The sequence below is a fragment of the Nicotiana sylvestris genome, chromosome 7 (genome assembly GCF_000393655.2).
Source record: "Nicotiana sylvestris chromosome 7, ASM39365v2, whole genome shotgun sequence".
NCBI lineage: Eukaryota > Viridiplantae > Streptophyta > Magnoliopsida > Solanales > Solanaceae > Nicotiana > Nicotiana sylvestris.
The window spans coordinates 5,575,525-5,596,775 of NC_091063.1; the positions used below are offsets into that span (position 1 = coordinate 5,575,525).

At 36.5% G+C, this 21,251-nt stretch overlaps 1 protein-coding gene across 1 annotated transcript; it reads left to right on the forward strand.

Moving 5' to 3' along the window:
- The first annotated feature begins 776 nt into the window (after positions 1–776).
- On the forward strand, positions 777–20,862 carry LOC104247139 (myosin-17-like). Its single transcript, XM_009803094.2, has 39 exons — positions 777–1,200; positions 7,556–7,681; positions 8,817–8,960; positions 9,082–9,227; positions 9,311–9,467; positions 9,578–9,636; positions 9,753–9,912; positions 10,015–10,164; positions 10,238–10,374; positions 10,463–10,609; positions 10,747–10,848; positions 10,932–10,989; positions 11,143–11,244; positions 11,411–11,448; positions 11,568–11,694; positions 11,777–11,947; positions 12,855–12,986; positions 13,078–13,187; positions 13,312–13,372; positions 13,561–13,738; positions 14,571–14,776; positions 14,903–15,022; positions 15,117–15,215; positions 15,298–15,519; positions 16,546–16,685; positions 17,034–17,151; positions 17,257–17,307; positions 17,398–17,478; positions 17,592–17,762; positions 17,865–18,020; positions 18,129–18,335; positions 18,955–19,092; positions 19,180–19,250; positions 19,368–19,467; positions 19,535–19,591; positions 19,682–19,738; positions 19,904–19,984; positions 20,107–20,189; positions 20,287–20,862. Exons 1-39 carry the CDS (start codon positions 1,198–1,200, stop codon positions 20,408–20,410), a joined length of 4,590 nt encoding a protein of 1,529 aa, XP_009801396.1. The 5' UTR covers positions 777–1,197; the 3' UTR covers positions 20,411–20,862.
- Positions 20,863–21,251: the final 389 nt, after the last annotated feature.

The window sequence follows — 21,251 nt, forward strand, 5'->3', positions numbered from 1 at the left end:
GGTCGTTACTCATACTGTCTCGAAGTGGAATTGTCGAGAATTCTCGGAGTCGAGTACTGGAAACCCTTAAGATGCCATGAAATCGAGTCGTCGATTTCCACCGTATACAGAGTGCATTTACTTAGCAGGCGTTTGGATATAAGAATTGTAAAATTCCAAAAATAAAAATAAAAATAAAAATTCTTTTCAAGTAAAAATGATATTTGAAAATTAGAGTTGTGTTTGGACATAAATATAATTTGGGTTGTTTTTATAGTTTTGTGAGTGATCTGAGTGAAAATTTTGAAAAATATTTTTTTGGATTTTTTAAATTTTCGAAAAAATTTCAAAATTCATCTTCAAGTAAAAATTAAAATTTTTATGGCCAAACACTAATTTTAAAAAATAGTGAAAAATTTTCGAAAAAAAGTTAAAATATTCTTTATGTCCAAAGGGGCTCTTATAAATTTGGTTCAAAATCCAAGATAAAAGGAAGTAGTAGTACAAATAATTCAAATTATAGTAGGGAGGCCAGTAACGTTCGAATTTGTCCAAAACGGATGGCAAACACCGTAAAATGAATGGAATATGATGCCCAAAAACAACAAACAAATAAGTGTCAGAAATCCGCCCCCTAAATTGTCGGTTTTTGTGTTTAGAGTCCCCCTTCTTACAAATTTTCCAAAATACAGCCTTGCGTATAGGAAGGAGTGGGGTCCCACCACCCTAGCTGATCGGGAACACAGCAAATAAAATTAATTCATTCCAAATAAATACAAAAAAAATTAAACAAAAACAAGTAAAACTTCAAACTCTAGAGAGAGAAAGAGAGATTCATACCATAGCGCTGCGAAGTTAGAAAAAGAAAAAAGTTTGTAGAGAGAGAAAGACTATCCATTTCCTTCTTCATTCAACTTTCATTTTCACATATATATATACAGAAATACGGAACCATATACATATATACGTATAAGAATTGTGTTTATATATATATAGAGAGAGGAACAAAAGGAAAAGGTTTTCGCTTTACCACAAGCTGATTCATCGGAGGCAAGCTTTGTTTTCTTCTTCCTCTTTGTTATCGTCATAAACGTCGTTGCTACTTCGGCTGGGATTTTTGAAACTTAAGGAGCCCGATCTGACTCAGCGAGTCAAAATTTCACTACTCTTTGCCTTGATGAGTTGGAGAGCAAGAGATCGATAGTTCAAAACTCGTCAATGGTAAGTCTCCGTTGAAACGACTCGGTTCCTTGTCGTTCCATTCCGTTTGCTATGTTTCATTTCGTTCAGAGTGATTGCTTGTTGCTTTAGTCAAATCTGTTCAGCGCAAAGTCAATTTTGTGGATTAATATTTAGTATTTATTTTGATGTTATTGTGTGGACGAAATTTAATTCGGACATCGTTAGGAAATAGTGTATTTTTTTGTGCATGCGTGAAATATATAGGAACTGGACTGAAGATGGTGTGTTTGTATGTCTATTAGGACTAGAAATTTGTGCTATATATCCAGGGATTAGTTTAATACAATTTTTTTTTAACTCATTTCTGAAATTTGATTTTATCCTCTCTTTTTTTCCCAGTCCGGAAATTGGATGTCGGAAAAAGATAAACAGTAGAATGAATTACTGATTAGTAGTAATTTGTTTTACTAGTATTGAATAGCAGAGGTTGCAGACAGTAGTAGCAATCGGCAAGTTAAAAGAGGTTTCATAAAGTGTTAATTAGGAGGCTGTCTATTGTGTTACTTTGAGGAGCTGAAATTTGGAAAATGCAGTTTCAACTTTAGAAGTGAATGTGGCAAAATAAATACAACTTTGGGTTTCAAAATTAAACTTTAACTGGTTAGTGGTTTCATATGTCTTTGGACAATATTAGAGATAAAAGTACTATTGAGAAAAACATTTAATATAAATAAGATGTAACAATTATTTAATAAAAGATAAGTTAGAGTTTTGGAAAGAAAAAATGGTTCGAGGCACGCTATGGAAGGTGCTTTCTTAAGAGTAGATTACCGTCGCTACTAAGGTGCAAATAACAAAGTGACGTCCTGCTCCCAAATTACGGCAAACCACTCAGAAATCTTCTAATATGCAATCGGATGGAAGTTCTGGAGAACTCTTAAATCTCAAAACAGCTTTTGTCTGAATTTAGGATGAAGTAAGAAAAAAGAAACTCTTGAAAAGAGTGACAATATGAAGAGTCAAAAAGATGAAGACATGGAAACACAAGATATCTGATATTTTGGCTAGTGGAATAGGTATTCATAGAGATAACTAACATGCCTTTTTAATAACAGGTGTATCCTTTAAAGATTGCATCACAACTTCTTAATAAATATTAGATATATCTAAAGGATTGGATCACAACTTCTTAATAAAGATTAGATATATCATCATATCATATTATACTATCATATCATCATATAATACTAAAAGTGGGAGGACCCCAAGTTAAAAGTTGATTTACAAATATACCCATTAATAACTAAGTGATAATTTTGCCCATGAGTAAGAAAATGCCTTCTATTAAATTAAAATAAATGAAAAATCAGTTGCATTGTTTCGCATTCCAACTTTTATTTGTTTGGTCCTATGAGCTTCTACTGGTTATAGTACTAACATTTATGCATAGTCTTTACTCATACGTTACTACACTATAAAAGTAGACACCAAAGTGTCAAATTACTTCATCATTTTTCATTTTCTCTTCTTTGTTAGAAACTCCCTTTTTCCTAGAAGAACATGCTCTTTCTGTTTTTTTTTTTAATTTTGCTCTACTCCAATTACAACGCCCATGTAAAGAAATCTCAGGGAACTTAGTTTATGGTGGGCTGCTCTATTGCTCTTATCCTCATCATATATGTGATCAAAGTCTCATTGTGCCGGTCTTTAAAGGAAACCTCAGCACATATATCTGTAGACTATAATTTATACGCCTGCGATCTTAAATCTGATGCAGTTATTCTTGATTACCATATTTTATTTTGATTGTTTTTTTTTTTTTCTTTTCTCCTTTGGATATAAATTTACGCTTTGTTTTCTTGACTAATTATGAAAAAAAACGACTGGTTCCATTACTAGAGCTATTTTTTTTCCTTTTCTCCGCGATAAACATTCAAAGACTATGGGTTATTTTTGTTAATCGTTTCCTTCTGATAATCAAAAGTATTTTGTAATTCAATGAGATGAAACCTTTAGAAGATCTTTAGACAAAAAGAAAGAAAAGATGAAAGATTTGTTTTGAAAGAAATTCTAGCAATCAATTGCATATATTTATATTTCGAGTAATGAAATAGTGAAGAAAATCGCTGAATAAAAAAAGGAAGAGTGAAGAAAAGTCATTTTCCAATATATCCATGAGGTCTAGAATCAACAGTAAAATTAGAAGCTTCATGTCACGTGCTTCACCAAAAAATGGACGGAGATAGTACTTTCATTCGATAACTTTTTGATATGTATGCCGCTGTAAAAAAGAGGCTACAACTTCTAAAAGACAAGGCACAAACTTTAAGATGTGAAGAACTTGCAAACATATCTGACATTCCTTATATTCACATTAAAACTATGTACTCGTGAAATATAAAAAATTGAGAAAATTGCCAAGCTGAATATGTGGTATATTAGAAGAACTGCATAAGAAAAAGTTATACCATTTTAGTTTAGTGTCTACAACTAAAAAATATAATAGTGACATCGAGTCATACGAATAGGCTGACTATATTCATCAATTTCAGCTTGTGCTTTTTCCTTTCAAATTTATGTTACTAAGTATGCACAAGTTTTAATATTGTTTATATTGTTTTAAAATTTTTGCACCAACTGATATGGAACACGCGTGCAATGCACGTGTCCAGAAACTAGTCCTTTAAAAGTGGATTGCTCTAGGGTTTTGGTCTAGTGGTAAGAGCACAACATGTGATGTGTGGGTTAGGTTACGTCACGACAAAAGTCTGATATTTAAGTGAAGAAAGGTAAAGGGACATGCCCATTATCCATCGAGTTTCGAACCTTGCGCTACTTGCCCTTGGGAATTTCTCGGTTATGAAAAAAAGAGAATGGATTACATCTTTTCAAAAAAAAGGTAGTGCGTTTTTTTATTCCTTATCAAAACAAGGTAGTGCTATTATTATCAAAAAGTAAAATTTTGAATCATCCAAAATAAATCAACATATGTAGCACCTCATTGCTTTGAAATCAAGGTTGTCCAATGTCACATGCAGCTACGACATGTGATCTCTTGCAGAGTCTCCTTGTGTTATCGCATAGGTCCTAAATTGAGTTGTGAAAATGACTGAGGCATGGGTGATAAGATGAAATATTTGTAGATATATATCATGGGATTTCTTGAGGCAGTAGAAAAGGAAGAAATTGATTAAAATATCATTTGCCAGTTCAAGGACAGTGACATTTTAATATGAATGTAAAAAGTGTGTGTTTGTTTAATAAAAGAAAAACACTAAGCAAATAACTATGTGTATTGATCACTTGCACAAAGAGTTAATTCTATTTTACTTTGATATAGTAAAACAATATTAGAATAATGTGTACTAGTAGAAGTAAAAGCACCGTGATATGTTCACAATGCTTCTGACACAGAGGACATATAGAAGTCAACTCAACATTTTTTTTTAATTACGTAGGGAAATGAGACCCTTGTAAAGTTGCTGCCATGTGACCAGGATGTCACGGGTTCAAGTCGTGGAAACAGCCTTTTGCAGAAATGCAGATTAAGGCTGTGTACAATAGACCCTTGTAGTCCGGCCCTTCCCCGGACCCCCATAGCGGGAGCTTAGTGCACCGGGCTGGCCACGTAGAAAAATGGGAGGGTGAAGGAGATAGTTAGGATCGAAGCATCGCCTATTGTGAGGAAGACTGTGACCATTACGACCAGTCTAAAGCCCTCGACATCATTCTAGCCTCTAAGTACCAAAAGTTCCTATGGTCAAAATTTGTACGAGCAGGTGATCTTTCAGATACTTTGTGCATACAAGAGAAGGTGGAACTAATTTTTTCAGAAATATTTGATAAATGAAACAAGGTAGCATAAATATAATATGATGATAAGTTAAAGAAAACAACATTAGAAGAGTTATGTTTCTTTTATACTCTTATCAATGATATAACATTTGCATTGTAGAAAGAATTTTGCGTTAGCTTTGAAGAAGATTACAACATAACATTGCTTCAAAGAGGATTATAGGTTGTCAAATAAAGGAACCCATTCAAAAAAAAAAAGAGAAAGTAGTCAGAGAAGTAAATTTCTGAAGTGTCCGTTCAACTTCTATCTTTTCCTGAAATACTTCAGTTGAGTGCAATGGAAGGTTCGCTATTTTCTTACATTTGATTAGTTTTAATGATCTTTCATGAAATATCATCCATTTTTTCTTTATTATGGCGGTGGCCACGCCTGCTTGCATGCACCTCGGCTAGTCCACTTGTACCTGCTATCTCCCATTAACACAAGTATCGGGTAACTCTGTCCACCAAGATTTGGACAAGGTTTACATAGATAGGACGAAATCACCCAGCAGTCTTTTGCCTCTCCTGGGATTTTTTCCAGAAATATCATCCTTAGTTTTAAGATTCCAGTTTTCTTTGTAAATAGGAAGTTACATCCCGGAGCTTAGCCATGTTATCTTATTCTTATGATGGGTTTAGTTAACAAGATAATCTAGAAATGGAGTTGGTCCAATTTGTTATACTGTAATAATGCCTTGATGGTATAAGGTATATCTCACCATTTTAGGATGATATGTCAAAAATGACAATTTCATGTACAACTACATTATGTTTGTTTAGGGTTCAAAGAGAAAGGGAAGCAAAGGGACAAATAAAGGAAGTGCAAGAGTCATTCCCCTTGTTAATCTAGGAATGGCAAGGCGATTGAAGTAAATGATCAAGTTTTGAACCCTCGAAAATTGAATAGGAGGAAGTAAATCTCATCCTCTGTTATACGTACCCTTTACCAAACAATGTTATGAGAACAAATGACTCAATGAAAATGTTAAATTCAGTCCCTCTCCCTTCCTCAAATGGTATTAGAGATCAGTCTGGTCATGTAGAAGACACATGCATGGAATATGGTGGGCAATATCATGCCATCTTAGAACTCAATAGTACTTCAGAACTAATTGCTGCATATCCCACTCTCTCTAGTGCCTAGAAACACTAACTGATGCTGCATTTTTTAGGGCCACGATTGACTTTAATCAGAGACAACTGAAAGTGATTAAAAACCCTAGTGTTCACTTCTGGCTGAATACTTTTGTTTCTTGGTAAATTATCAGTTATCTGCTTCCTAGATATATTTTTCTTTGCTGGTCGTCAGCCCAACCTCCTGAATTATATGCTAGTCAATCTCTATCACTATACTCCCTCCCCAAAAAATTTAGTTCTTTATTTACTTTTCATAGTCAACTGACTCGTTTTTGTCTCTAATTGGGCGTGGATTGATTCACTTGTTGAAGACAACATGTAGATATTTAGAGACTACATGAAAAGAATACTACAAATTGAAATGCTTTCATTTCAATTGACAGAAATGTCATTTAGAAATCTTAGTCAAAGATATTTCTTCTTTGAAAGAATAAAATTGGAATAAATTCTTTTGATGGAAGTATTGTCGTGCAAACCAAATAATAGCTCTTTTTTAACTGAAACTGTGGCAATGACATGCTTGTTTCAAGATGATCAATGTAAAATCTCGTAACTTATGCTAACCGTGTAATCTAAGCTTGTGTGGCCGAGATGACATACTGTAGCTGAAGCGTTTCATTTCAATTTTCAGTTTGTGGAGGCATTCTCTCTATGAAACAAAATATATTTTGTTGTGCTATTGTTTTCTCTTCTAACTTCACTTTGATAATTACGATATGTCCTTTTAGACATGTAAGGTGCTTAATTGTATTCAAATTTAAGCCTACCTTACCTCTTCAAAGAGAAGAAAAAAGTTGTACTCAAAGTTGAAGTTTAGACGGCTAGTTCCATTCTTGGGGCGACTCCTGTCCATTTAGCTATATATGTTGCTTTTCAAATTTCCTATTTTTTTTTGTATTGTGATAGAGCATAGGATTACGACCTCTACGCCTAACACTGAAGGAGAGTATTATTTTAGATGCATGATTCCATTTCAGGGTGGATTCTGAGGTTTAAGTTCATGCATAAATTTCACAAGTTTGTCTTGCTTTCTCTTGTCTGTTTTATCCCGTCTCTTAGATTCTGAAACAAAGGTGATATTAAAAAAAGAAGTCAACACTGGACGACTTACCCCCTCCTCTCCCTTCCTCGGTTCCTCCCTTGTTTCTCAATCTCTTTGCATTAGCATGAACATAGTCTAAAGACTTTTGTTGAAGAATTCTCTAATCTGGTGTATCGATTGCTAAGTCAACGATGCCTCAATCCCAAATTAGTTGGGATTGGATCTATGAATCCTCTCTATCCATTTCACTCTATTCAGGTCCATTTCATTCGTATACAATTTATAAAGATTAAATTTTCTGTTGTCTTATTAGAATGGCTGAGATATTGCATGGTAATCATTGTCCTCTTGGTATCTCATGCAAATACCTTTTTGCAGGCATCAGTCAACATAATTGTCGGTTCGCATGTTTGGGTGGAAGACCCTAAATTGGCATGGTCAGATGGAGAAGTTATCAAAATACACGGTCAAGATGTTCATGTTAAAACCTCAAATGGGAAAGAAGTGAGTATTTGGTTTTATAACAGCTATATTTATTCAAGGGTTATACTTTGTATCAGTTTGAAGGGAAAATCAATTAATGTGCTTATATTTTCTACTCTTCTTAATGGATTTGGCCAGACCTCACTAGTGCAATCAATATTTTGTAGTATTCAGTACTCGGTTCTTGTATTATATTTAGGGAGGAATATTTCCTGCCTATTGTTTCCTTTTACTAGAGGTACTTTATAAAATATGACGTGCTACTGTCGTATGTGTGCATATTTGTATGTACTATGCATGCATGCAATATATCCAAGGATGCCCTATCTAACATATTAAACCCTTTCTTAGAATGAACTGTGACCAATATATGTTACTGAGAACTAACACCTTCCCAGTTTTAGCTATGCAAACAATATGTTAAATTCTTCAAGAGGTCTAGGAATGCACGAGTTTAACCCCTGCGGCCGTTCACCATAATGACTGTGAAATGCTTCATGTGAGAAATTTGAGGCAGGTCTATGGTAGAAGTTTGCCTTTTTGACTATCATCATGAATCAAGTTACTTACATGTCCCGAGATGAGTTGACCCTTCTTTACTTTCTTATAATCCTTTATTTGTTATGATCCAACTGTAAATGACTTCGAAAATATATATAGGGTGCCAAAGCTGATGAACAACTTTTCATATTGATCTTGTGGCTTTCTTTGCATATAGTCATATACACCACGAATATCTCTCTGAATATTATTGCTTGTTGCTTGATGCATTAGTTCTGGTTTCCATGAACGTTTGCATGTCACCTCCTTTGTGCACCCAAAGTATCATTGTTCTCTAATTTAAGTTGGTGTAAATTTTTTAATTTTGATTTTCTATCGTCGTATTGGCTTCCGGGGAATGTTTGGTTCATCTAGACTGTAACTTTGTTAATCATGTTCTTCTTGTAGCGTCGAGTTTTATGTTGTACTTCCTCTAGTCGTGCAGTCGTTAACTTATTCAAAACGCGAATATCTTTTCTCGAGGACCATTTCAGATCACTGCAGTCTGCCGGTCCCTGAAGCTTAAACATTTTCATTTCAACCAGCAAATCAGTTCTTGCATTTTTTTTTTGGTTGTACATCTAAGGTTGTAATAGTTTCGAACTATTGATCTCAGGTTGTTGCAAATATCACTAAAGTGTTCCCTAAAGATACCGAGGCCCCTCCTGGAGGTGTAGATGATATGACCAAGCTTTCCTATTTGCATGAACCTGGAGTTCTGCAAAACCTGGCTACTAGATATGAGCTCAATGAAATTTATGTAAGAGATCTGATTTTCCTTGTAATCATGCAAATTGATCGTTGATACCCACTAGTTGTATTTCATGAATTTATCATCCTTCGGAGAAAGTTTTCTTAGTTTTTTTTTATCTTTTGTCCAGACGTACACTGGAAACATATTGATTGCAGTAAACCCTTTCCAAAGATTGCCTCATCTGTATGACACTCACATGATGGAACAATATAAAGGAGCAGCATTTGGGGAGCTGAGTCCGCATGTTTTTGCAGTTGCAGATGTTGCATATAGGTTGAGTTCTTTTCTGACGTGTGTTCCTCTTTTATTGCTTTGGCATGATATCTCACATTTATTTATTCTCATTTTGGTTTCAGGGCAATGATCAACGAGGGAAAAAGCAATTCAATTTTGGTTAGTGGAGAAAGTGGTGCTGGTAAGACTGAAACTACCAAGATGCTTATGCGTTATCTTGCATATCTTGGGGGTCGGTCAGGTGTCGAAGGTCGAACTGTAGAACAACAAGTTCTAGAAGTAAGAGTGACTTTTCAATTTAATTTATATCTACCATTTGTAGTTTCTGACGAAACTGGGCTTAGTCTATCAAATTACTGTCTAAAATTCATGTTATTGTTGACACACAGTCCAATCCCGTTCTTGAAGCATTTGGAAATGCCAAAACTGTGAGAAACAACAACTCAAGGTTAGCAACTTCTGTAATTGAAACCACAGTAGATGTTAATTGTTTCAGCAATTTTGTTAATGGTTTCGAAATGTGACTGATCCTTTGTCGTGATGTAAATGGTGTAATCCTTTCAGTCGTTTTGGTAAATTTGTCGAGATACAATTTGATAAGAGTGGGAGAATATCTGGGGCAGCTATACGAACTTACCTTCTGGAGAGATCTCGTGTCTGCCAAATCTCAAATCCTGAGAGAAACTACCACTGTTTTTATCTTCTTTGTGCTGCTCCAGCTGAGGTATCTATGTTTGTTTTCTTGTTTTGTTTTTGATTGTCTTTAACTGTTTAGCTGATCTAATGTTAACGACGCACGTAATTATGATATTCTTTCGCTTTGCAGGAGATAGAGAGATATAAACTAGGGAACCCAAAATCATTTCACTATCTTAATCAGTCCAAATGTTACGCATTGGATGGAGTAAATGATGCTGATGAATATCTTGCAACAAGAAGGGCTATGGATATAGTGGGAATCAGTGAGGAAGAGCAGGTTAGTTTTCCTCCTGACTAATTTGTAAAGCGGATAACATGAATATTACTAATGCGTTCAAAAATTTGTTCAGGATGCAATTTTCAGGGTGGTTGCCGCAATTCTTCATCTTGGTAATGTCGAATTTGCAAAAGGTGAGGAGATTGACTCTTCTGTGATTAAGGATGAGCAGTCTCGGTTTCATCTCAATATGACGGCAGAGTTGCTCAAGTAGGTCTATTTTCTACTTTTGAACTTGAATGCATGTTTTTATTTTGGATCTGTTAATTCTTCTGGATCTTATGACTAATATTGATAGGTGTGATGCCAAGAGCTTGGAAGATGCACTAATTACACGTGTAATGGTCACACCTGAGGAAGTTATTACGAGGACTCTTGATCCAGAAGCTGCTCTGGGTAGCAGGGATGCTTTGGCTAAAACCGTTTATTCTCGCCTTTTTGACTGGTAAGCAAGTCAAATACCTGATGTTACTGTCACTTTTACTGTCATAAGACATGTATAGACACGTATACATATACTGCTTTGGTTTTCCATATTTTTATCTTCTTTTGTTTCTTAAAGAATTCGTATATCGACTCCAGGATTGTGGAAAAGATAAACATCTCCATCGGCCAGGATCCAAACTCCAAGTCCATAATCGGAGTTCTTGATATTTATGGGTTTGAGAGTTTTAAAACCAACAGGTAACGTTTCAGTATGGTATATCCTCTGCTGCTGCTTACTTGAAACCTTGGTGCCTATCTAACATTATCCCCGGGTGAAACAGTTTTGAGCAGTTCTGCATCAATTTTACAAATGAAAAGTTGCAACAACATTTTAACCAGGTTATATCTCATTCTTGCATTTTAAAAGCTATTTTCTTATTTTTTTCTATCTGTTAAGGCTATATGATTATAATGGTAATGCGTTTGCACCAGCACCTCTTTGCTTATGAGGTTGTCTTGGTTTTTTAATGTTATTCCATCTTATGATTTCAGCACGTGTTCAAGATGGAACAAGAAGAATATGAAAAAGAAAAGATTAACTGGAGCTACATAGAGTTTGTTGACAACCAAGACGTGCTGGATCTGATCGAAAAGGTCTGCAACCGCTTGATTCATTGTTTATTGATGCTTTTTTTTCTTCTTTCGTTTGTCTGGAACAAAGTAACTTGTCATGTGATTCTATAGTATGTTATTAGTTCTAGACTTCTAGCCCGTCTTTTGGTAACTTCAAATCGTAACAGCTGAAGTTGAAAACTTGCAGAAACCTGGAGGAATTATCGCTCTGTTAGATGAAGCCTGGTAAGCGTGCTTGATTTTCTTAGTCATCAATTACTTCAGATATCTTATGTAATTTATTTTTCTGTTTTTTGTTCTCCAGCTTATGATATAATTTATGTTCATATAACTGGTCCTTGCAGTATGTTTCCTAAATCTACTCATGAAACATTTGCTCAGAAGTTGTACCAGACATTCACTAAAAACAAGCGTTTCATCAAACCTAAACTTTCACGGACGAATTTTACGATATCTCATTACGCTGGAGAGGTGATGACTAGTTCGTCTTTTTGGAAATATCTGTACTTTCATCTTTCCAATGTAATGCTAAAGCGTCCTAGATGATATGCAGGTGACATATCAAGCGGATCTGTTTCTGGATAAGAATAAAGATTATGTGGTTGCAGAACATCAGGTTCTGTTAACGGCCTCAAAGTGTCCTTTTGTGGTGGGTTTGTTTCCTCCTCTACCTGAAGAATCATCAAAATCGTCCAAATTCTCCTCCATTGGGTCACGTTTCAAGGTTAATTCATTTTTCTCCATCAAGTATTTTGGCTAATATAGATTTTAGAAACAATTAAAAAGCTTGTGTGTCTCACCGCTAGAAAAATCTCTCTTCTTGCCCTTTATTAAGCTTAATTAGATGTATGGATTTCTTATCTAGGTTTCCTGTTCTGCGAGTTTCCTTTCTCTCTGACTGACGAGTATGCTTACTTTATTGATGGCTTTAAGTAACAAATGGCTGATCCATGTTGACCCTGTAAAATCAAAAACTAATTTGACAGAACTGCCTAGCGTATAAGCAAGACTTATATTTTGGCAAACATTTCAGTCATGAATAAGGTTCTTGAGGATGACAACAACAACAACAAACCCAGTGTATTCCCACAAGTGGGGTTCTTGAGGATGAAAATAACTAATGTATGTTTATGTCTAAGAGAAGCTACTTATAAAAAAATGTCTAAGAGAAGCTTTTGCTTTTGGTTTTATTGTGAACTAGGAGCTTCAGATATGTGCAGGAATCATGTGGAATTACAGTGTAAATTGTGCTTTACCGCGGAATTTCTGACGTTTTTGCCGTCCATTCTTATTCAATTGTATGCCTAGTACTTCCTATTAGAGTAAGTACTAGGTCCATACATCATTTGATTGATACTCATATGCTACCTTTTACCGTAGCACATTGTGGTTTTTCATGCTTGGACACCTCCATCTCCACCTCTTTTCCCGCAATATTCCCTTTGTTATCTCCAAACGATTCATGTTTCTTCTATGGTGTTGTGTTATAGTGCTTCTGTATTTGTTTTGTTGTTTTCTCCCTGTGTCCCTGTTCTAGCAAAATTGATTCATTAGAGTATGTGGAATTGCAGTATATATGTTTTATAAAAATAGTTTTCAGTCTTCTGAAGCCTTTTCTTACATGAATGCAGCTACAACTGCAATCTTTAATGGAAACATTAAGTTCAACAGAGCCTCACTACATCAGATGCGTGAAGCCTAATAATGTCCTTAAGCCTTGTATTTTCGAGAATGTGAACGTGATCCAGCAATTGCGATGTGGTGTAAGTGTCTACTGATGCTTCATCATTGTGCATGCAAATGTAATGGATTCATTACTTCTTCTTGCCCTTACCTAAGTTCTTTTTATTCTAGGGTGTTTTAGAAGCTATTAGAATCAGCTGTGCTGGATATCCCACTAGACGTACATTTTATGAGTTTCTTCTTAGATTTGGTGTTCTGGCTCCAGAAGTTTTAGCTGGAAGGTAAGTTTTCCAGACTCGTCTTGTGTCGATTCTAACTGAAACTTCTGTTTTCATTTGTGAATTTCCTTCTTCCCCATCAGTTTCTTTCTGATTTTTCTGATATCTATAATAATCCCTTTTCCAGCTATGATGACAAGGTTGCATGCCAGATGATTCTAGACAAAATGGGACTTATGGGCTATCAGGTAAATTTTGGATATCGTGCTAAACCAGATGTGCTCATCCTCCAACTAGAGTAGGTTTTTCATTGGATTGCTAAGAGAATATCTAGGCTAGAGAAGTAATAGACAAGTTCTTTATATTGTTCATGGGCATCATGAAATGTGCAGAGACATTTCGATGTCTTTACATTAACTGATGCCTGTCTTTACAGATAGGAAAGACAAAGGTCTTTTTGCGGGCTGGACAGATGGCTGAGCTCGACGCCAGAAGAGCTGAGGTACTTGGAAATGCAGCAAAAATTATTCAAAGACAAATCCGTACATATATTACGCGAAAAGAATTTGTTGTGTTGCGTCATGCTGCTATTCAGTTGCAATCATGTTGGCGAGGTATGTTTCAATATCAGTCATTTGGAATCCTACATTTCAGATAGCTGAAACTTCTTTCATCTGACTCCCTACTTCATTGAGAAGCATGTTTTTAGGACTCTACTTCATTGAGAAGCATGTTTTTAGGACTGGCGGCTGGCCTATGGGAGAGTAGCTTTAGCTTCCCTTTACATTTTGACTTTGATTTTCTAATATTTAACATACATTTAACATTTTTATGGTGTTTTGAAACCAACTTTAAGGAATTTATATGATTAATGATGCTTGTATATTCACGCTGGTGCTTTATTCAAGTTTCAAAAGCTTTTCCAATGTGGTTCAATTTACACATTATTATTTACTCATTTGTTTTTGTTAGTACTAATAGTTTATTGTTGATGAGGGGGAAAACCTCGGATAAAAGAAGTATAAAAAAATGTAGGGGACCTACACAAAAATATGGTTGTTTACTAAAGACACCAGCCATCTATACTAACAGGAAGCTCATTGTGGGTGCACCAAAAGTTAATCAAAAACAAAAGACACGCCCTAATCGCATAAAATCCTATTCCCACCTCTTCAAAAGCTCTAATTTGGTATAGTTGATACAAAAACTGAGCTAGCATTGAGAAATCAACTGGTTTCAAGAGTTCTCTTGGCAAGGAAACTTTGAAAACATATGTCAATTACTCCAATTTATTATTAAAAGTGCATATTAGGTTTCATCTTTACTCTGCTAGTCTTGTCTGAGGAAAAATTGTTTACTCTCTTATCAGCTGACATGTCAATGTTTTTTCTTGTAACTATTAATGACATAGTAGTGCTATCGTGATTCCTATGTCGTAAATGTCAGCTATGCTGTCCTGCAAACTGTATGAACAGCTGAGACGTGAAGCAGCTGCTCTGAAGATACAGAAGAACTTCAGATGTTATGTTGCACACACAGCGTATACAACACTGCATTCTTCTGCAATTACCTTGCAAACAGGCATGAGAGCAATGGTTTCTCGCAATGAATTTAGATACCGGAAGCACACCAAAGCTGCAATTAAAATACAGGTGCTAATCTCTCTACTGCTATTGTCACTCTTCTGATCTTCCCTATAATTTAGTGAAGAAGTACATGAAATCTTGAAATTTTCAAGAAAAAAATAGCTGATACATGATTTGCTTGCTATCATGCAGGCGCATTTGCGTTGCCATGCCGCTTATTCTTATTACAGGAGTCTTCAGAGAGCTGCCATTATCACTCAGTGTGGTTGGAGGCGACGGGTTGCCAAGAAGGAGCTTCGAAATCTCAAAATGGTTTGTTATGTATTTTTGTGATTATTTCTTTAGTAATGTGGTCATATTGTTCAGAGAAGGAAGATCATTGTTAATGAGAGATATATGTATGCAGGCTGCAAGGGAAACAGGTGCTCTCAAAGAAGCCAAGGACAAGCTCGAGAAGAAAGTGGAAGAACTTACATGGCGGTTGCAATTTGAGAAACGACTCAGGGTAAGTTTTTCTTATTCTTTGCAAAGTTTCCTCTTGGTTCATTTCCTTGACTATGACACCATTGTACTTTGGATTACTGCAGACTGAGCTGGAGGAGGCTAAGGCCCAAGAAGTTGCAAAGCTACAGGAGGCACTGCATGCAATGCAAAAGCAAGTAGAAGAAGCAAATGCTAAAGTAGTCCAAGAGCGGGAAGCGGCACGGAGAGCAATTGAAGAAGCACCTCCAGTCATCAAGGAGACTCCAGTTATAGTTCAAGACACAGAAAAAATAAATGCCCTGTCAGCTGAAGTAGAGAATTTGAAGGTATGATTTCCAATATCCCAAGGATTATAATCTGCATGGTTGGCTGCTAAACTTAGCAAAACATGCCAACTAATTGTTTTATTTTCTTTGTGAGTGACTCATTGACCATGATAAGTAAATCCCCCTTGCAAAAATCATCCAATTCTACAAGTAGTTTGCGTTGAGTCCCACACCGGTGGGATGAGGATTTCGTGGTCTCTTTATATGGTCATGGGCAATCCTCACTTCATGAGCTAGCTTTTGAGGTTGGGTTAGGCCCAAGGTCCATTTATCATGGTATCAAAGCCAGACCCATCTCAATTTATTATTAGCGATGTTGGAGCCCCCATTTATGTTGTCCACGCTCCGGTTCGCAGGCCTGGGCATGGGGGGATGTTGAGTCCCACATCGGTGGGATGAGGATTTTCTGGTCTCTTTATATGGTCTGGGGCAATCCTTATCTTATGAGCTAGCTTTTGGGGTTGAGTTAGGCCAAGGTCCATTTATCATGTTGAAGTACGTGACCATCTCATCTAAAAGCTTAAGCTTCTAGAGAGAGCACACTTTATTTACTTAATTGTCTCTTCAACAACCCCCCTCAATGCAAATGCGCCTGCAGGATAGCAAGCTACAAGGGGTTGAACCCTGTCATAGAGAAACGCCTGGCATTTAAGTGGAGAAGGGCAGGCCCTACAGTGCCCCTCTTGCCCTCGAGGATTTCTCGGTTACCAAAAAAAGAGAAGATAATTGGAGCGCCGTTATTTGATCCATCCTTCTGGATAAACCCTGAATCTCTTGAATGTGCTTGACTTCAGTGTTGCAGAATACTCAGAATCATAGTTTCTTCAAGTGTACTCCTAAAGTTCTTTTTCCACCTTGAAGTTCATACTTAAGTCACTTCTGAGCTGGCCTATGAGGAGGGATTAACCTAAAAATGAGTCCCATTAAAACGTTGATTTTAAAATGTTCATACTTTTATATAAAAGAACACATAAAGATTATCTCTATGTTTCTCTTGGTTGAAAAGTTTTTTCACGAATCATCCAGGCTTTGCTGGCGTCAGAAAAGAAAGCTACAGAAGAGGCTAGAGATTCTTCCAGGGATGCAGTGGCCAGAAATTCAGAGCTGGCTAACAAACTAGAAGATGCTGAGCGAAAAGTAGATCAGCTTCAAGATTCAGTGCAGAGGTTTGTATATGAATATTGACTGTGTCTGTGAGGGAATCAACTTATCCGCCTCCTGTTATGGGTTGATTGTCTTAGAGTGACCCTGATAGTTAAGAGTCTTGTGATCAAACATACAGCAGAAGTTGCATAGCTTTCCCACGGTTCTGGTCATTTTTGGTTTCTGATTGAACCTAAAAATTATTATGAGCATTGCTCTTACGATTTCTGAGCTATGAACAACCAACCTTTCAGTATAATAGTAGACTTGCATCCTTAATCATCACGTTTTTGTGAACTGGGACTTCCCAGACATGCACAAGTCTCTGTCGCTGTCTCTTTCATCTACTCTTTCTTTGTTTCTTGTTTCAGGCTTGAAGAGAAGCTCTCCAATATGGAATCGGAGAACCAAGTGCTTCGTCAACAAGCTTTGACCATGTCACCAACTGGAAAAACTTTATCTGCACGGCCAAAGACTACTATTATACAGGTGCACAAATAGTTGCCGATTCTTATCTTATTAGAGTTTATTTGAGGGAGTAGAATTTCTTAATACCGTAGATGCTATAGATAATTACTCTCGATGAAATTTCAGAGGACTCCGGAGAATGGAAATGCTATAAACGGAGAATCGAAGGCTAATTCTGTAAGTTCAATGGTCAGACTGTTATTTTCACTTTTGACGTGAATTAAACATATGCCCTATTTTAATGTATATGCTTATTATATGGCATAGGATATGAGTCTTGCTGTAGCAAGTCCAAAGGAGCCTGCATCTGAGGAGAAACCACAGAAGTCTCTAAATGAAAAGCAGCAGGTGCGTGGTCTGCTTGCTTGCCCCAAAGAATTACCAGATCGCTTATGCTTGTTAATCATAATGTTACAGTTAAATTCAGAAATATTTTTTGTACAATTTTATCTTTTTTACAGGAGAACCAAGACTTGCTGATTAAGTGCATTTCACAAGATTTGGGCTTTTCTGGAGGCAAACCAATTGCAGCTTGTCTCATATACAAATGTCTGCTCCACTGGAGGTCCTTCGAAGTTGAAAGAACTAGTGTTTTTGACCGTATAATACAAACCATTGCTTCAGCCATCGAGGTAGAAAGCTTATTACTTTGGTAATGTTGTACCATTCAAGTTTTCTCTGACTTTGTGTTTATAAATCTAAGACAATTAATTTCTGAAACTTCTTCATTAAAGGTCCCAGATAATAATGATGTATTAGCATACTGGTTATGCAATACGTCCACATTATTGATGCTGCTTCAACAAACACTTAAAGCTAGCGGGGCTGCTAGTTTGACTCCGCAGAGGCGGAGAACCAGTTCAGCTTCTTTGTTTGGGAGGATGTCCCAAGTATGAGCTCTGTGATTTATATTAAGTTCTTCAGTTTCAGCCATTTGCCCAATTTATAAGTCATGTCTTAGTTATTTTTGTCCTCTGCTACCTCTAATATTTATGTAGGGCTTACGAGGTTCTCCCCAGAGTGCTGGACTTTCAGTTCTCAATGGGCGTATGCTTGGGAGATTGGATGACTTACGTCATGTTGAGGCCAAATATCCTGCACTGCTGTTCAAGCAGCAGCTCACTGCCTTTTTGGAGAAAATATATGGAATGATAAGAGACAATCTGAAGAAAGAGATCTCCCCATTGCTTGGGCTATGTATTCAGGTACATTATTTTGTATGTGCTACTTATGCCACAAGTCCAAGCAAGCTTATGAAATAGAATGTTTACTGCTCGATGTGTAGTTTCAGCAAGTCCCTACGCTTAAGGTAGTATGATGTGATAAACTGTGGAAGTTTTAGGACTTGGATTGGTTGATGCATTGTACCACTGAGAAGTTCTCTGATGCTTGAACCAGTCAAGTGTTAAAGCAACAAAATCTTACAGATTGATTGTCACTTAAGAAAGTTAATGTGTTGTAAATTATGCAGCACACGAGCTCTTGAATGTCTCTGCACGGCAGAGTTATTAGTTTCTAATATCTATTAAAATAATAAAATCACTAAAGTAATAAATCAGACAAATCCCCAATCATCAGTAGAGCTCCCGAGAATGGCTAGTGAGGATACTTGTCTTCAAGCCTAGGGTGTTGGAACAAGTGGATCTTTCCAGGTTTAGTACTATGCCTTGAAGCTGAAAATTTATATAAAGGCACCACTTTTCTCTTTGGGTCATTGTGTTACCTATGTTTATTATGTTCTCTCCCAATGTGAGAATATTTTGCTGCCGAGAGAAAGAGGGAAGGAGTTAATTTGTAGGAACATTATCTGCATCATGTCTGCAGGCACCGAGAACATCTCGTGCAAGTTTAGTCAAAGGAAGATCCCAAGCTAATGCTGCTGCCCAGCAAGCTCTATTTGCTCATTGGCAAAGCATTGTGAAAAGTTTGAACAACTACTTGATGATGATGAAAGCAAACTATGTAAGTTAAAAATTGGAGAGCTATATAATAGCAATAGTCATTTTGTCTCCCTGATGTTTATGTGTTTCCATTGCTCCACCCATGTAGGCTCCTCCTTTCTTGGTTCGGAAGGTTTTCACTCAAATATTCTCCTTTATCAATGTTCAACTTTTCAACAGGTAACTACAGGCCTTTAAGGACTGTAAAATCTGTGTGCATTCTGTACGTTAAGTATATTTTATTTGGCACATTGGCACCTTCTTATGTATCTGTGTTTTAACTTTCTCTACAAACAGTCTCCTTTTGCGGCGGGAGTGTTGCTCGTTCAGTAATGGAGAGTTTGTGAAAGCTGGGTTGGCTGAATTGGAACAGTGGTGCTGCTATGCAACTGAAGAAGTAAGCATGTTCCACTGTATCTTTTCAATTCCTATCCAGTATCTTACTTCTGTATTTTCATGTCCAGTATGTAGGCTCAGCATGGGACGAGTTGAAGCACATTAGACAAGCAGTTGGATTCCTAGTAAGAACTAATTTAGTGTCTTTGTGCAAAACGAACTTTCATATGATCACGTGCCTTTATCTGACTCTTTCTCCCCTCAATTTCTTGCAGGTTATACATCAAAAGCCCAAAAAGACATTGCATGAGATCACTAATGAACTTTGTCCAGTAAGGAGACTTAGTTCTATATTTCTCTTCTGTTCTTGTTCCAGTTTGTTGTTCCTTAAATATGGTTGTTTCTTTTACTTCTCAGAAGAAAAAAAATTCCTGTTTCTTTATCGAATTCTCATTCGCTGTTTTTCTTTTATAATTCACATGGCTATTTTTTATTAGGTGCTTAGCATACAGCAACTGTATAGGATCAGCACTATGTACTGGGATGACAAATACGGAACCCACACTGTTTCTTCAGATGTAAGATCTTGCACCTACAGTTTTAATGCGATGTAGGTCTTCAGTAGTTTTTGTTTTGTTATAGTACAGTTTGCTTGTTTCCTGATTTCCCTATATGGTTTCTGTTTCCGTCCCACTGATAGGTTATTTCAAGTATGAGAGTTATGATGACAGAAGACTCCAATAATGCTGTTAGCAGTTCCTTTTTGTTGGATGATGACTCGAGGTATCATTTATTAAATAACTCATTTCTCAATATTTAGCACATATTTACGTTTTACTGACCATCTCAAATTCATATCCTGTCTTAAATTATGATGCAGCATCCCGTTCTCCGTGGATGACATCTCCAAATCAATCCAACAAGTAGACATTGCCGATGTTGAACCTCCTCCATTAATCCGTGAGAATTCAGCATTTGTATTTTTACATCAACGCTCTAGTTGATGGTGGTTTCCGAATATCACTCAACATGGACTTTGATGGATGTTCGCGTAGCTCCAGAGAGCTGGCTCTCCTGCACATCAAGGAACATGCAGATACTTGTGCATATAATTACATCGCTTGTTGCATTTAATGGCTAGTGTATATTTTTCTCCACTTGTTTTTGGACAACCGTCTCAGTTTGTTGTCCCGTTCAATTTATTCTTTTCTCCTCTCATGCTTAACTTGAGAGGTATTTTTATTAGGCCAAAAGGCTTTTAGTGTGATCATATGCAGGTATAGGCAGATGCATTGGTTTTTTGTTGCTTGCCTTTTTTTGAGTTGTAAAGTCACTAAAGTTGTCAGTCAGTTTTAGGTTCTTATTTGCTGTAGTGTTTAGCAAAGTGCAGTTTAAGGTTGTGTTGTATATGAACTATGAAGTGTTAAAATTGTCAACGCAGTTTGTGATTCTTTTCTTCCCATTGTTGAACTGCAAAATCGGTAGATCAGTTGAACTTATAATACAACAACAATGACCCAGTATAATCCCACAAGTGGGGTCTGGGAGGGTAATATGTACGCAGACCTTACCCCTACCCCACAGGGTAGAGAGGCTGTTTTCAGGAGACCCTCGGCTCAAAAAAGCAACAGGAGATATATTAGTACCATAAAAATGTATAATAAAATAAAATATGAAATACGAAATAGATGGCTGGTATAGTAAAACTAGCAGGTAAAGCCCTGCATCAATAGACGACCAATGCCATTTTTAGTCTAACTCCTAACTAGCTAGTCTCACTCTATCGTGCTGTAGATCAGTTGAACTTATAATATGACTGATAAATAGGGAGCTTAGTTAGAAAAT